Source organism: Cervus elaphus, chromosome 33, assembly GCF_910594005.1.
Source record: "Cervus elaphus chromosome 33, mCerEla1.1, whole genome shotgun sequence".
Lineage (NCBI taxonomy): Eukaryota > Metazoa > Chordata > Mammalia > Artiodactyla > Cervidae > Cervus > Cervus elaphus.
This window is the reverse complement of record NC_057847.1, coordinates 42209535-42225036: the sequence shown is the minus strand read 5'-3', so window position 1 is coordinate 42225036 and position 15502 is coordinate 42209535. Positions and strand designations below refer to the sequence as shown.

Below are 15502 nucleotides of genomic sequence, written 5' to 3'. Positions count from 1 at the left end.
GCTAAATGGGGAATGAGGACCAGGTATGCAGTCTACCCTGTTGGGCTATTTTCAGAGTTTCTTTATGGCATTTATTAAGCTTATTATGACCCTAACTAACATTCCACATGTGGAATTATCTTGTGCCATCATAGCAGCTTTCTCTCTTTCTCTGGATTGCTTTAATTTCAGAAAACTCAACACACAGAAATCATTTACTTTTGAAGGCACTCTGTACATTAAGACCTGAGAAGTTGCTGTGTAGCCCAGGGAGCTCAACCTGGTGCTCTGTGACAACCTAGAGGGGTGGGAGAGAGGTTCAAGAAGGAGGGAACATATGTGTACTTATGACTAATTCACATCATTGTATGGCAGAGACCAACACAACACTATAAAGCAATTATCCTCCAATTAAAAATTAAAAAAAAAAAAGCAAATCTGGAATTTTCATCAGAGTTGTGGGTAGATGATCTTACAAAAGTAACCACAATACATCAAACGACTGAAATACATGAAAATAGTTGTCTCCTCCTTTTAGCCTAAAGATGCTTTTTACTACTGATGAGAGGTCAATTTTTTTTTTTTTCCATAATGTGTGTGCATACTGCTGGCTCTAACACTGATTGCTGAGTAGTTAACAATAAATTGATTTCAGTTTAAATAAGGGTACTTCAGGATGGCAATGGTCTGCATGAGAAAAATGTTCATTACATCTAATCCTAGACACACACATAAATTAGCAGCAAGCTTCTTCTGTTGATGTCAAGTGAATTATACATATTGAGAAAAGACCTATGCCTCACCACATTGTATATACCATCCCTATAGTTGACAGCCATTTTCAAACTTTTGTGCGACCTTGCAGAATTAATTCTTCATAAGAAAACAAACTTTTCCCTAAGGGTGAGTTATGAATTAGGTAATTTAGAACTGATGAGAAGTATTTCCAAATGGATTCTTAAATTTTTAATACCGTTCATTAATAGCTTTGTCTTCCCTCTGTGCTTGTTAATTTTATGTTTGACACATATGTCTTCACTTAAGCAGTTGATTCTCTACAGGTTCCAGTTATGTGTGTGTTGGTAACTATCACATTCACCTTTTAAACTGCTTTTATTGCACTGAAAGGTTTTAAAAGATTCAGTAGTTGTGCTTTTCAAACAGCATTTCATGTCTCAGTTGCTGAATATTATAATTTTATGCTGAAGTTGATCAAGTTTATTGAGTTAGTTAGATACATCACATAGTATCTGGCCCATAAAATGGTCATATATATATTATACCAACATGTAATTTGTTCCTTAAATTTTAGAATATGAATTTATCCTTTTGTTTCAATATAGGACTATTTACCAAATTGAAAGTTTGAACTCATGAGCTAATTTCTATCACAAAGTGATGTGTTTAATCAAAGGGCATATCAACCCAGGATCAAATTAGGTGCTCACAAACCATATTTTAACTAGTTTCTTTTAAGATATTTAGCAAGTTTTATGGCAAGTACAAAGGAAAACTTTAGACATACAGAGACTGAAAATACTCGATACTTATAGCTCTCAGTGTATTTTTTGAAAGTAAAATTACTTTAAGTAACCCTGAGTGAAGATGAGATCCTCACTGAAGGTTTAACTGATTGACACACTTTGAGGTGATTTTTGCATGTGCTAAATAGAAGAATGATATCCCTTCGTTTCCAAGGCAAACCATTCAATATCACGGTAATCCAAGCCTATGCCCCAACCAGTAGCGCTGAAGAAGCTGAAGTTGAACGGTTCTGTGAAGACCTAAAAGACCTTTTAGAACTAACACGCAAAAAAGATGTCCTTTTCATTATAGGGGACTGGAATGCAAAAGTAGGAAGTCAAGAAACACCTGGAGTAACAGGCAAATTTGGCCTTGGAGTACAGAATGAAGCAGGGCAAAGGCAAATAGAGTTTTGCCAAGAGAACACATTGGTCATAGCAAACACCCTCTTCCAACAACACAAGAGAAGACTCTACACATGGACATCACCAGATGGTCAGCACCGAAAGCAGATTGATTATATTCTTTGCAGCCAAAGATGGAGAAACTCTATAGAGTCAGCAAAAACAAGACCAGGAGCTGACTGTGGCTCAGATCATGAACTCCTTATTGCCAAATTCAGACTTAAATTGAAGAAAGTAGGAAAAACCACTAGACCATTCAGGTATGACCTAAATCAAATCCCTTATGATTATACAGTGGAAATAAGAAATAGATTTAAGGGACTAGATCTGATAGAGTGCATGATGAACTATGGACTGAGGTTCCTGACATTGTACAGGAGATAGGGATCAAGACCATCCCCATGCAAAAGAAATGCAAAAAAGCAAAATGGCTGTCTGAGGAGGCCTTACAAATAGCTGTGAAAAGAAGAGAAGCGAAAAGCAAAGGAGAAGAGGAAAGATATTCCCATTTGAATGCAGAGGTCCGAAGAATAGCCAGGAGAGATAAGAAAGCCTTCCTCAGTGATCAATGCAAAGAAATAGAGGAAAACAACAGAATGGGAAAGACTAGAGATCTTTTCAAGAAAATTAGAGATACCAAGGGAACATTTCATGTAAAGATGGACTCAATAAAGGACAGAAATGGTATGGACCTAACAGAGGCAGAAGATATTAAGAAGAGCTGGCAAGAATACACAGAAGAACTGTACAAAAAAGATCTTCACGACCCAGATAATCACGATGGTGTGATCACTCACCTAGAGCCAGACATCCTGGAATGTGAACTCAAATGGGCCTTAGAAAGCATCACTAGGAACAAAGCTAGTGGAGGTGATGGAATTCCAGTTGAGCTATTTCGAATCCTGAAAGATGATGCTGTGAAAGTGCTACACTCAATATGCCAGCAAATTAGGAAAACTCAGCAGTGGCCACAGGACTGGAAAAGGTCAGTTTTCATTCCAATCCCAAAGAAAGGCAATCCCAAAGAATGCTCAAACTACCACACAATTGCACTCATCTCACACTCTAGTAAAGTAATGTTCAAAATTCCCCAAGCCAGGCTTCAGCAATACATGAACCGTGAACTTCCAGATGTTCAAGCTGGTTTTAGAAAAGGCAGAGGAACCAGAGATCAAATTGCCAACATCTGCTGGATCATTGAAAAAGCAAGAGAGTTCCAGAAAACATCTATTTCTGCTTTATTGACTATGCCAAAACCTTTGACTGTGTGAATCACAATAAACTGTGGAAAATTCTTAAAGAAATGGGAATACCAGACCACTTGATCTGCCTCTGGAGAAACCTGTATGCAGGTCAGGAAGCAACAGTTAGAACTGGACATGGAATAACAGACTGGTTCCAAATAGGAAAAGGAGTATGTCAAGGCTGTATATCGTCACCCTGCTTATTTAACTTATATGCCGAGTACATCATGAGAAATGCTGGGCTGGAGGAAGTACAAGCTGGAATCAAGATTGCTGGGAGAAATATCAATAACCTCAAATATGCAGATGACGCCACCCTTATGGCAGAAAGTGAAGAACTGAAAAGCCTCTTGATGAAAGTGAAAGAGGAGAGTGAAAAAGTTGGCTTAAAGCTCAACATTCAGAAAACTAAGATCATGGCATCTGGTCCCATCACTTCATGGGAAATAGATGGGGAAACAGTGTCAGACTTTATTTTTTGGGGCTCCAAAATCACTGCAGATGGTGATTTTCAGCCATGAAATTAAAAGACACTTACTCCTTGGAAGGACAGTTATGACCAACCTAGATAGCACGTTAAAAAGCAGAGATGTTATTTTGCCAACAGAGGTCCATCTAGTCAAGGCTATGGTTTTTCCAGTAGTCATATACGGATGTAAGAGTTGGACTGTGAAGAAAGCTGAGTGCCAAAGAATTGATGCTTTTGAACTGTGGTGTTGGAGAAGACTCTTGAGAGTCCCTTGGACTGCAAGGAGATACAACCAGTCCATCCTAAAGGAGATCAGTCCTGGGTGTTCATTGGAAGGACTGATGCTGAAGCTGAAACTTTGGCCACCTCATGCAAAGAGTTGACTCATTGCAAAAGACCCTGATGCTGGGAGGGATTGGGGCAGGAGGAGAAGGGGACAACAGAGGATGAGATGTCTGGATGGCGTCACTGACTCGATGAACATGAGTTTGACTAAACTCTGGGAGTTTGTGATGGACAGGGAGGCCTGGCCGAAGTTCATGGGGTCGCAGAGAGTCAGACATGACTGAGTGACTGAACTGAACTGAACTGAAATAGAAGAATTGAAGCCTACTCTCTCCTATATCTCGTGTAGACTACAGATAGTGATTTCTTTCTACAAATAGTGATTTCTGCCATGTCCAATTTCTTATGGACATGGCAGGCATTTCATGGGGCTAACGAGTCTTTGCAAAGAAATATTATTACTCCTTGTAGTTTCAATGAAGAAGATGCATTAATTAAACTGACTATAGATTTCTTTTTCATAAAAAAGTCATTTTTGGTTTGCTTTTAAACAGTATTCAGACTCTCATCCTTACACATTTGAATCTTGAGTTTCTTTTAATTTTAAGAGAAAGATAGCTATGAATAGTTGACTGTATGCCCTTTAAAATGTGTGAGCATAACAGGAATTTTTGAAGTTTACTGAAACCAAATAGAATTATATTTCCTATCTAAGAAATATTATTAATAGAAGCTGAAAATATATTTACAGAAAATAACTTTAACATTGGTTCCTTATGAGAATTCAGTCAAATTTAGCTATCTGAAGATCTGTAGTGTTCAACTATTTGAAAATGACACTTTGAGTTTCCTCCTGCCATTTTAACAACATCTCCAAAATTTTATAATGGTTAATGAATACATTAAAACAACAGTTACTAATGATTCAATAACACAACTGGGCAGGTTTTGTCAGTGTTTGTTTTCAGTTGCCTCTTCTTGCAAGTGTGTTTTCCAATTTGGTTTTAGAATATTAAGTAGGTATTAGAAAAATTCTTAATATTTTTTAAGATTTTGGTCTAGCAGAAGAGGTGTCCTTAAAGCTTAATTTAGTAGTATAATACACTGGCATCTTCTGCCTATTTAAAGAGTTTCATTGCTAAAATATTTCTCTCCTTTTTGATCTTATCCCAGTACACTGTTATCCAGGTAGTAGTAGAAAACGGAGCCCTTTTCTCATGGATGCATTTCTTGAGATTTCAGTAAAATTGAAATAAAGTAAGAAATCTCATAATGGGTGAAGTGGTATAAGCTTATTCAGGCACAAAAGAGTAAAGAACTTTTTGATTACATTTTAGTTTCTAGAAAGTTAGACCCTTCACTTTTCTCACAGACTTCTCAGACCTTATACTGAAAGATGTACCAAATGTCAAATGTCCCAGGAAAATACTTTCCATGGGCTTGAAAAAAGGTTGAAGAACTATTCTTAAGTGACCATCATGAAAGAAATTATAAGCATTTATCCTGCTGACATTATCTGATGTGAATGGTGCAAGGGATCTAAAAACCCAAACAATCGGAATTGAAGTCCACGTACTTAGCTCACCTTGCATTGCTGGTTTTGCTGTGGAATATTATTATAATCACACTTGCTTCATTCCTTTTGTAATACCATTTTTTTTTCTTTTAGGAATTTCTAGATTAGGTTAGCGGCAGTCAAAGTAATAGTTCATGTGTTCCTAGTTTGCTTATATGAGAATTAGTGAATAAAATGTTTTAGAATGCAGATTAAGATCAAACTCTGGCTGACTTCAGAAATATGTGATCCTTCCTTTTCACCCCAGCCCAGAGAGCATGGGACTTCTTGACCCAGCGACCAGTGATGGGAGAGTTATTTTCTTCTTGCCCTGGCAAAAGATGACTATAGCTGGCACTACCGACACTCCAACTGATGTTACACACCATCCCATTCCTTCCGAAGAAGACATCAACTTCATTTTGAATGAAGTGCGTAACTACTTGAGTTGTGACGTTGAAGGTAACATGCATTCCTTTAAGTTTACTCTCCCTCTTTTATATCTCTCAAACCATCCCAGCTTTCACTAGGTAACTGCCATGCACCCCCACTGACTCATCTTCACACCTGGCTGGCTCTGACTCTTACATACTGACCACTTCTTCTGGAAGCCTTAAGAAGGCTGAGGCATAACACAATAGGAGGAAGTTGCCTTTTTTCCCCCTCCACTTTCTATATCCACATGAAACGCATACCATCCTCTTCTGGTCATTTCTGATAACAAGATTGGAGTGCCAATCCGGTAGAGCTCTAAACACCCATGCTTTTCTAGGAGAGTATGAAATGTTTGCATCACTAATTTCTAGAGCTTGTGAAGGTATGATTTACAAATCTAGGAAACCCATAGGAAAGAATTAGTTAGAGAAATGAGAGGCTAGAGGAATATATTCTAAGAAATTTAGTGAGCTATTACTATGTGGAAACTGGAATATTAACTAAGGATTTAGCTAATTAGTATGCTGTTTTAATTGAAAAAGATAAAGTTCACTTCTTTCCAGTGCTAACCTGAACACACCTTCTTTTAACTTGGATATCATAGTATTTTCTCCAGTGGATATATATGGTATAATGCATTTTTTTTAATCCATGGTAGTTTAAAAAGTTTCCCAGCATTATTTACTATCTCACTTAATAACCTCACCATCCATCTAGTCACCCAGGCTGGAATGGCATACTTATCTTTGCTGATCCTTCTCTTTCTACATCCAGTCCAATTCCCATCTCTGCTTCCTCTGAAGTATCATGTAAATCTCCTCTCACTTCCATTGCCCTGGTTCAAACCTGTGTCATTTTTCACTTAAACAGTTGCATTGACCCCCTAACTAGCTTTCGTGTATCAGGTCTCTGTCCTCACCTGGTCTGGTCCTTCCATCAGAACTCTCTAAAACACAGTTCTGATCATCACTTCCCTGCACAAAAATATCCCCTTGATCTCTCATCATTAACTTTAGCAAAGTTATTGAACTGTCTCATACGGAATCTAAGGCTTTTCATGACTTGTCTTGGCAGGTTTGGATTCAACTATTCCACCTCTGTGCATTCACTTATTTAATTATATTGCACGACTTATTATTTCCAAATCAGGTCATGCACTTTTAAATCTCCATGCCTTATTTATGTAGGTCGAAGTCTTTTTCTTGGATAGTCTTTCCCCCAAGTTCTCATTTTGGCAAAATTATTATTTATACTTCAGAAGCCACCTATCTTGTGTAGTCCCTTAGATCACTGAGCTAGTATATCACAACAGTGTATAATAGGTAATAATGTAAGATATAGTCTCACTTGGAGCTCCTTAAGGGTAAGGATTCTTTATTCAGTTTCAAAGCTTGTTATATATATATGCTGGTATACCACTTATGATTATTTTAAATCAAAACAAATTAGATGCTTGCAAGGTTTTTGATGCTAGTAGCAATTTGAAAATCTTTTTATATGAAAGTACAAAATTTAAGATTTTTGAACAATAGTCATCATCTGTTTATATCAGGAATCTCCTATAATGTTGGCTTCAGTGGAGGCCATGCAAGGACACAGTTTTTGTCTTAATGTGACTCACTGGCATCTGTGAATCCTTTTTCCCTAAGGAATTCTTTTCATTATGTGATCACACATTTACAATCAAACAAAACAAACTGCTTTACAAAGTGGTTTAGTGGATTCTCCTAGTTTGACTGATTGATCTATATTGTGTAGTTTTAGTTTCTTCTAATTTCAAATAATGGTTGTAATTTCATTTTGAGTAGAGTCTCTTTGGATATGTGTAATAATAGTCTAAATATATTAGGTATATGTAATTGAAATCTATGTGGCTAAATTTATACTCTTTCACACAAACATACACACTCACACACAGTTATTTAAGAAATAGTTATACCCAGTTTAATATCCATTGCAATTTCAGCTTGATACTTTTTCCCCTCATTTTGTGAGATAGAAGGTGCTTCATCTGGGTATGATTGTATTTTAATGAATTGATTATTGTTACTGAATCCTGCTTCATTTCACATTTACCTGGATATATTTTTTAAAAGTGGGTTTATACTGGATTCCAAGAGAAGGAAGTTTACATTGCTAGAGCAAGAAACAAAATTAATTCAAGAGCAGAGAGCTATAGTTGACAGGTTCCAAATTCTTAAAGTTCAGATGCACGAATGAGAAATCTAACTGCTTATAGGTGCCCAGAGACTGGATGTGCTGGAAACAGGTATAGGTTCCAAGAAGCTGCTGTGCCCGTATCATGGGTAGGGATTTCCACTAGTGAAATGAGACTTGGGCTAGAACAGACACCAAGCCTATACCCCTCACTTTTATTCTGCTTACTGACAGGTAGAGGACTTGGTAATACCATCTAGGGCCTCCTTGGTCTGTAGAGAGCTTTTCAGTTAGCATACCTTTTGGTAGTCAGGTTAATTGGTGAAACTAACCAAGAATTTTTGTCAACTTTGATTTTTTTGTAAAAACGGATTGAAATTAATATGTGGACACTGTAAATCACCTTTCCACTGGTGGTCTCAGGAATCTTGAGATTAAGAATTCTCCAGGGAGCAAACATCCAGGATAAAAGCAGAAGTGACAGCTCTTTCTTGTACTTCATTTATTTCCCCGTGCTCACCATCTATCACACCTTTCCTCCTTATCAGCTTATCCTTTTAAAAGCAGTCCAGCCACAATGATTCTTTATGGTTTTTCTTCATTCTAATTTATTGGACTGAAGTCACCAGGGTATATGAGGAATTACCCTCAGTCTTGGTAGAGCCCTAGTTAGCTAAAGTATGTCTATTTCCAAAGTAAAGGCATTCTCATTTGTATTTTTTCCAAGGAATTTTGGTGAAAGCTGATATTCTCTTCTATACTGATGAAATGCGAAAGTGAAACTCAGCTTCAGGTCCCATCCAGTCTTTTTGAGTACATGCTGTTGCTGCACATATTTTAATCTTATTTTTCCTCAGTGGGTAATGCATGCTTGATTTTTAAAAACTCTACCCTCATGGAGAGCTTTTTATGGAAGACACTCTGCTAAGCCTATTGCTTATATTATCTGATTCCTCATAACAACCTTACTAGTTTTATTTTGTAATTGCCATTTTATAGGTGAAGAAACTGAGGCCCAGTGACTTTAAGTTTCTTTCCCATAGGTCATTCATGTTGGAGCCTGATATTGTGTATGTCAGTCTAGCCCTAATATTGATGCTTCTAAATATTGTGCATATTCCAGTTGGTAGTCCTGGGTTTGTTGCATGATTTGATATTATATCCACTAGGGAGTGGATTACTTCTCTCAGTTCATTTCATGGAAACCTCCAGACACCTTCAGAGTGATGGTGACCTTTGCTCTCAAGTGACTGGCCTTATTTGGATGTGACTGTTAAAGCAGAGGTTTCATTTCTCATAACCAGTCCCTTGGGCCAAGCAGTCTTCTCTACAGATCTAAAAAAATAGAAACTTTGTGTAGATCCCAGAGCCATGTTTTTGAAATGGTTAGTATTCACCGGGATTGAAATAATCATTTAAAAACGATTTATTAGATGGATAAGTAAAATTCTGACAACAGTTTCTAAGCCTCCCCAAATGGCTATATCCTTAAGGAAAAAAAAAAAAGTGTCAAATCTTAACACTCCATGCTGTTCACAGCAGCTGCCACACTTCTGCAAAATGCGTCGGAACAATTCTGAAAAGCGTTTTGTCTGTTGGGAATGAGACCATGTCTTCTTTTACAATTTAGAAAGCTCACCATTCACAGGCTGAATTTTCTAGATTACTTGTTTGTTCTTTTCTGAAACCGGTAATTGATAGTTGTGCGGTGTGTATTGGATTAGGAGGAAAAATGATCTTTTGAAAAATGTATCATTAAGCCTGCTGTGTAGAGGTTAATCAGGAGGATGCAGTGGCGAGGAAGCTGTGACTTAAAGGGGTGGAGGGGGGCAGAGGATGTGCAGAGTGCTTTATCCATGGAGTTTTTCTGGAGTGCTTCTCTAGGCAGCGCCTCTAGTTGTACACAGGTTTTCACATATGCAATTAGTAGTGTTTATAGATTGCCTGTTATTCAATTAACAACGGAGCTGGCCGTATCAACTCACTGCAGACCTGCCTTTTCACTGCCAGAGATTGTACCAGGGTTATCAACTTACACAGGCTTGGATGTTTTCCAGCTGTTTAATTACAGTGTCACGCGCTTTGCTTTTTCTAGTTTCGTTAGTTTATAAATGTAATATGGTATCTTATTTCTGTGATTAACACTTCATTTCTGCAGGTTAAACATGCTGGTAGAGAAGTATTGATTTCTGACACTGTTTCCCCTGTGTTCGTTTAGATATTTTCACATGCTTTTTGTTGATTTTTTTGAAAGTGGCAAACATGAGACAGAGCACCCCAAAATGTATGGCTAAATAACTGATGTGAAGCAAAACTGCACATTTAGCTCTTAATTATCACTTCCTGTGGGCTGCCTTTTCTATTAACTTTTAAAACCAATGCTTCTCTTACCAAGTTTTTAAGAATAAAAATACTAATTATAATTGGAAACAATTATACAGCACATAGTCTTTTCAACCAGCTGTGAAAAATGTCTATTCAACTTTACTATTTATATTTTAGTCGTTATATAATTTATACACTAAAACCTGAATGAGTTATTTACAATAAAAATAATGTAATAAAAAGAATTCTTAACCATGGTGGTAGAAGGACTATGTTATTTCCTCACTATCCTTCTGAAAATATTGACAAGAACCTTTATACACTCCATAGGTACTCGCAATTGGCACTTAAAAATCAACTAGGTGCCATCTGGGTGAGCTACTCTCATAATGGTGTTTACCAAGAATTTTTTTTTTCAGTTTTAATAGTAGTGTTGTTTCCTCTCATCTTGTTTTATTAAGTGCAAGTGTTAATCACTCAGTCATGCCCAACTCTTTGCAATACCATGGACTGGAGGTCGCCAGGTTCTTCTGTCCATGGAATTCTCCAGGCAAGAATACTGGAGTGGGTTGCCATTCCCTTCTCCAGGGGATCTTCGTGACCCAGGGATAGAACTTTGGTCTCCTGCATTGCAGGTGGATTCTTTACCGTCTGAGCCATCAGGGAAGCCCTGGTGCTTTTATTTACTTTATTTATTAAAGTTTTCAGTTATTCTAAAACAGGATATCTAGTTATTTAAATATGTAATCATTAGAAACCTAAAGTCTAGTATATTGGCTCAGAGGCCAAAATGTTATTGCTTTTGATTTTGTAATGTCAGCTCTTATTTGATATAAAAACTTCAGAGAATGTTCTACTGTGCCATTTCATATTTATTGATCACAATTCATGACTTCTACTTGATACAGTATTTGAGGTACTGAGAAATACTAGAATTGATACTGCCAAAGACTTTCAACATGGTGAGGAAGATGCAACAGTAATGCCATCTTGCCTGGCTATCTTGACAGTACGAGGACCAGGAAAATCAAGGTGAATAGAATCTTTGAGTTCTGAAGCATACAAGCTTGAGTTGAGGTTTTTTCTCACATATTGTACCATGGTGAGTTCTTGGCTACAGCCAAGATGCTGTTCTTGGCTAGGTGTTGTTCTTGGCTACAGCTGGAATGATCGGGTCAATTTCTGGGTAAGAACTTGAGGGTAGGAGTACTTAATTTAGTAAAAATATTTTCATTTCTTTGAATTGATGAGATTAGTAGGAGAGAAGGATACTTTGCGATGATGAGTATGGAACATGCTGTGACAGTACAGTGTTTTGGAGAGAGTCACATTCTATTACAGCAGATTACATTCTCACTGTCAGATTTCACTGAATGGTTGCTCCATTGGAGACATGGGCGAGGTGGCCATGGGGGAGGTACCCGGTTTGACAATTTGCCAGGACGAGTCTGAGATGTACTACTTGACAGTTTTGTTCTAGAACTGCCTTATGCAAAATTATAGCCTGTATGTGTGAATATCATGTGCCTATTTAAATTTAAATTAGTTAAAATGAGATAAAGTTTGAAATTCAGTTTCTCAGTTGCATGGACCACATTTCAAGTGCTTCATAAGCTCATGCAGCTAGTGGCTAGTGAATTAGACAGTGTAGGTACAAAACAGTTCCATCACTGCAGAAAAGTCTATGGAACAATTCTACGGAAGCTAGAGGTACTTCCATAGACAATTTAGAAGCAAATACTCAATTTATTAGAGTCACTGAATCTGTATTTTTTGTTGTTATAAAGTAAAGAATGCATTGTCTTGTAAAAGAAGATCTCCAGGTATAAGAAGTCTCAAGAGGTGACTAATTTAGTGATTGAGCAAATCCTCTGTGCGAGACCCTTACTGCTTTCACTCCACCACCCTGCGGGTTGGCTTTGCCTTGCAGTTGTTCCCCATTTTGTCACAATATGGCTGCAGACATTCCTAGCAGTATTGGAAGGTCCTCTCTGCTATCTGTCCACTGCTCGTGAATCTGTTTCTAAAGAGAACTTTAATTAGAGTTTAACAGTGTGCAAGGTTTCCATTGTGGGTGAATAAGTAATAGAGAGAAACCTTTTAGTTCAGTTTGCTGCTGTCTTTTCTACAAGAAGTTAGAATTCATGTTTCACGTGTTTAGCTATGCTGTTCCCTGTGGGCCTAGATTATAACCACAGCCCTGACTGGTCACTACTTAATTTAGATGGTAGAGAGGTAAAAAGTGCTTTATTCTTCATCAACTCCCCCCACCCCCTGCAAAATGGCATTTTGAATAATCCATACAAGTCATTAAATCTCAAGGTTGGGAGAAAACTGATAGACGATAGATCCCCTGGTCCAACCACGCTCTAACGTAACAATATAACAATGCTGTAGGCCATAAAACCTGATTCCTACTTTAAATGTGATCTAAAATTTGATTATCCTAAATGTATCTTTTTAAGTAAATTTTATCTCAGTATTCATCTGATATAATTCTCAGACTAAAAAACTGCATGGTAAGATATCAAGCAAAATAAATTAAGGTTCTTGACATGTTATAAAGTCTTCCTGATAATGTTTTCTTTTCCTTTTTTTGAGTATCAATTTCAAAAATAAGGATTAAAAATCATATCAGTATATATTGTGCTTCATTTAGTTTTCCTCCCTGAATGAAAAACTCAAATGTTTTAGGTTGGTCTTTTTGTTTCAGATAGTACAGATTCATAGATGCATTTTTCTGCCTGTTATACCAGAAAAGGTAAAGCATTTGCCACAAGGATTATTTACATGTGCTTTAAATTTACTTTAGAAAGTTTAGTTTTCCACCAAATAATTTTAAGATCAGTCAGAAGGCTGTGAGAATTGAAACCAAATTCCTGATCAGTGTGGCTGCCTAAGGAATTTCAGAGACACACTTTGAGACTTTGCAGTGACCACAATGACGTTCTAAGTGGTTGGCTAAGTTTTATTTTTGACTCAGAGGGCAGTTTGAACCCTAATGGAAAATAGTGGTAATTTCCTAGTTAAGCTTTTTGTAAAGATTAAAATATTGCATGGTTTGTGTTGAGGTTTTACAAGACTTGTGGAATTGTGTAGAGTGAGAATTAACCCCCATTCCATGGAAACCATTAGGATTAAACCTGTTGAAGAAGATGCCCCCTTAGGGGGGCAAATCTAGGGATGGTATGCCAGCATCAAGATGCCCTCATGGGCATCCAGTTAACAAGACCGGAAGCCTTAGGTTTTCCTCACTAGCTTATGAGTTTTATTTTCCCTTTGTTTAGATTCAGTGTTGGAATATGGGTTTGATTAAACACCCCTGTAGAGATGTATGGGTACCTCTTCTTTCAGACTGTAGTCATATTAAGAGTGTGGCCCTTAACGAGCTATGCCAAAATATGTCAGATTACCTTAGCCTTAGATGAAGTTATCTTTACCAGACATCTATCTTTCATTTGAGATCAAGATGGAGAGATTGTCTGTCATCCAGTATAACTTTTTAGGGTCTTTTCCCTGTACTTGGTTATGGGCTCTTTTTTTAGACTGGTCTAATAATTAGTCATTTCAAAGAGCCTTTGTGCTTCCTTACACAAGAATTTGCTGGATGTATATTTAAATATTTTTCAAAGTCTACTTTGTCTAAATATATAGAAGGTTCACTATATAAGAAAACACAATTGAGATGTGAATGGGATCTGAAATCCAGATTGCCCTCTTCTCCTAATAAGTATTTTTGTCTTTTCTGGGAAGAGATAACAAGATACATTCTTGGAGGAGATATGACAACTCATGTCTTCTGGTTTGTTCAGTTTGTTTTTGTTTCTGTTTTACTGTTGTTGTTCTTTGTAACTACTGCAGATTGTCCCAGCTGAGGGCTGCTAACATTTATTTTGTTTTCTCTTTGAGAACCTGTATCAGTGATTTTTCCAGTTCTTTGCTTTTTTTTCACCTCCCTTACCATTTTTCTGGCTGCTCTGCACAGCATGCAGGATCTTAGTTCCCCTACCAGAGGTCAAACCTGTGCCCCTTGCAATGGAAACACGGACCTAACCCCTGGACCTAACCAAGGTCCTAACCACTGGACTGCCGGGGACGTCACCGTCCCCATTGTAACTTACCACTCATTTAGCTCTTATATCTAAGGGCTTTTCCTCCCTTTTAAAGTACATGTTATGTGTTCCTTTTACTGAACTATTTTCTGCTTATTAATTATTTCATGGTCTTGTTGAGATGTCTTTGAGTCATCCTCTTAACTCTTGGCATTGATCCTTCCCAGTGAGAAGAGGGGATGTCCTGGCTGCGTGGAGTGGTATTCGCCCCCTTGTGACAGATCCCAAGTCTGCAGACACGAAGTCCATCTCCCGAAACCATGTCGTGGACATCAGCGAGAGTGGCCTTATCACTATAGCAGGTACAGGATGCTACCTTGTCGTTCAATGTGCTTTAGATAGCAACTTGAGTTAAATTCTCATATCAAAATCTCTTTTAATGCTAATGAACAGAAGGTTTTTTTTTTTTTTTTTTTTTAATGATTCTGAGTAAATCTTACCCATGGCTTTGCCACATTTGTTATAAACAACAGGTGAATTTTCTTACTAGTAAGTTGAGAAATGGTTAACTGTAAGAAAAATGGGTAGTAACCTGACGAATGACTTATCAATGTATTTATAGGTGGAAAGTGGACAACCTATCGATCTATGGCAGAAGATACCATAAATGCCGCAGTCAAGGCACACAATTTGAAAGCAGGACCAAGTAGAACAGTTGGGCTTTTCCTTCAAGGGGGCAAAGACTGGAGCCCCACACTCTACATCAGGCTCGTCCAGGACTATGGACTTGAAAGTGAGGTGGGTGTGCATTGCCACATCTTCTTACTCTTGACTTAATCTCACTGTTGGCAGTAACAGGATCGGCAACCATGGGGCCTCCATGACTTTGAATTTCCTATTGCTCAGTTTGTTTCTGACAGTGTACTGTGGGAGTGAACTAATGGAAAAAAATATTTTGCTTTAGTTGCCTAAAAAGCAATGCATGTTTTGGTTTCTGTTTTAGAATCTAGGGTTTGTTTGGCTTCTTCCTAGCAGACAGGACCTCCCAAATTCTTTCTCTCTTGAGCATAAGG

At 37.6% G+C, this 15502-nt stretch overlaps 1 protein-coding gene across 5 annotated transcripts in view; it reads left to right on the top strand.

Moving 5' to 3' along the window:
- GPD2 (glycerol-3-phosphate dehydrogenase 2) overlaps positions 1-15502 on the top strand; it is a 224478-nt gene that overhangs the window by 194314 nt on the left and 14662 nt on the right. For all 5 annotated transcript variants that reach the window (XM_043894645.1, XM_043894644.1, XM_043894647.1 and 2 more), the window contains 3 exons: positions 5729-5922; positions 14657-14791; positions 15052-15227. In XM_043894645.1, coding sequence (XP_043750580.1) covers positions 5729-5922; positions 14657-14791; positions 15052-15227 — 505 coding nt within the window. The remainder of the gene's footprint in view (positions 1-5728; positions 5923-14656; positions 14792-15051; positions 15228-15502) is intronic.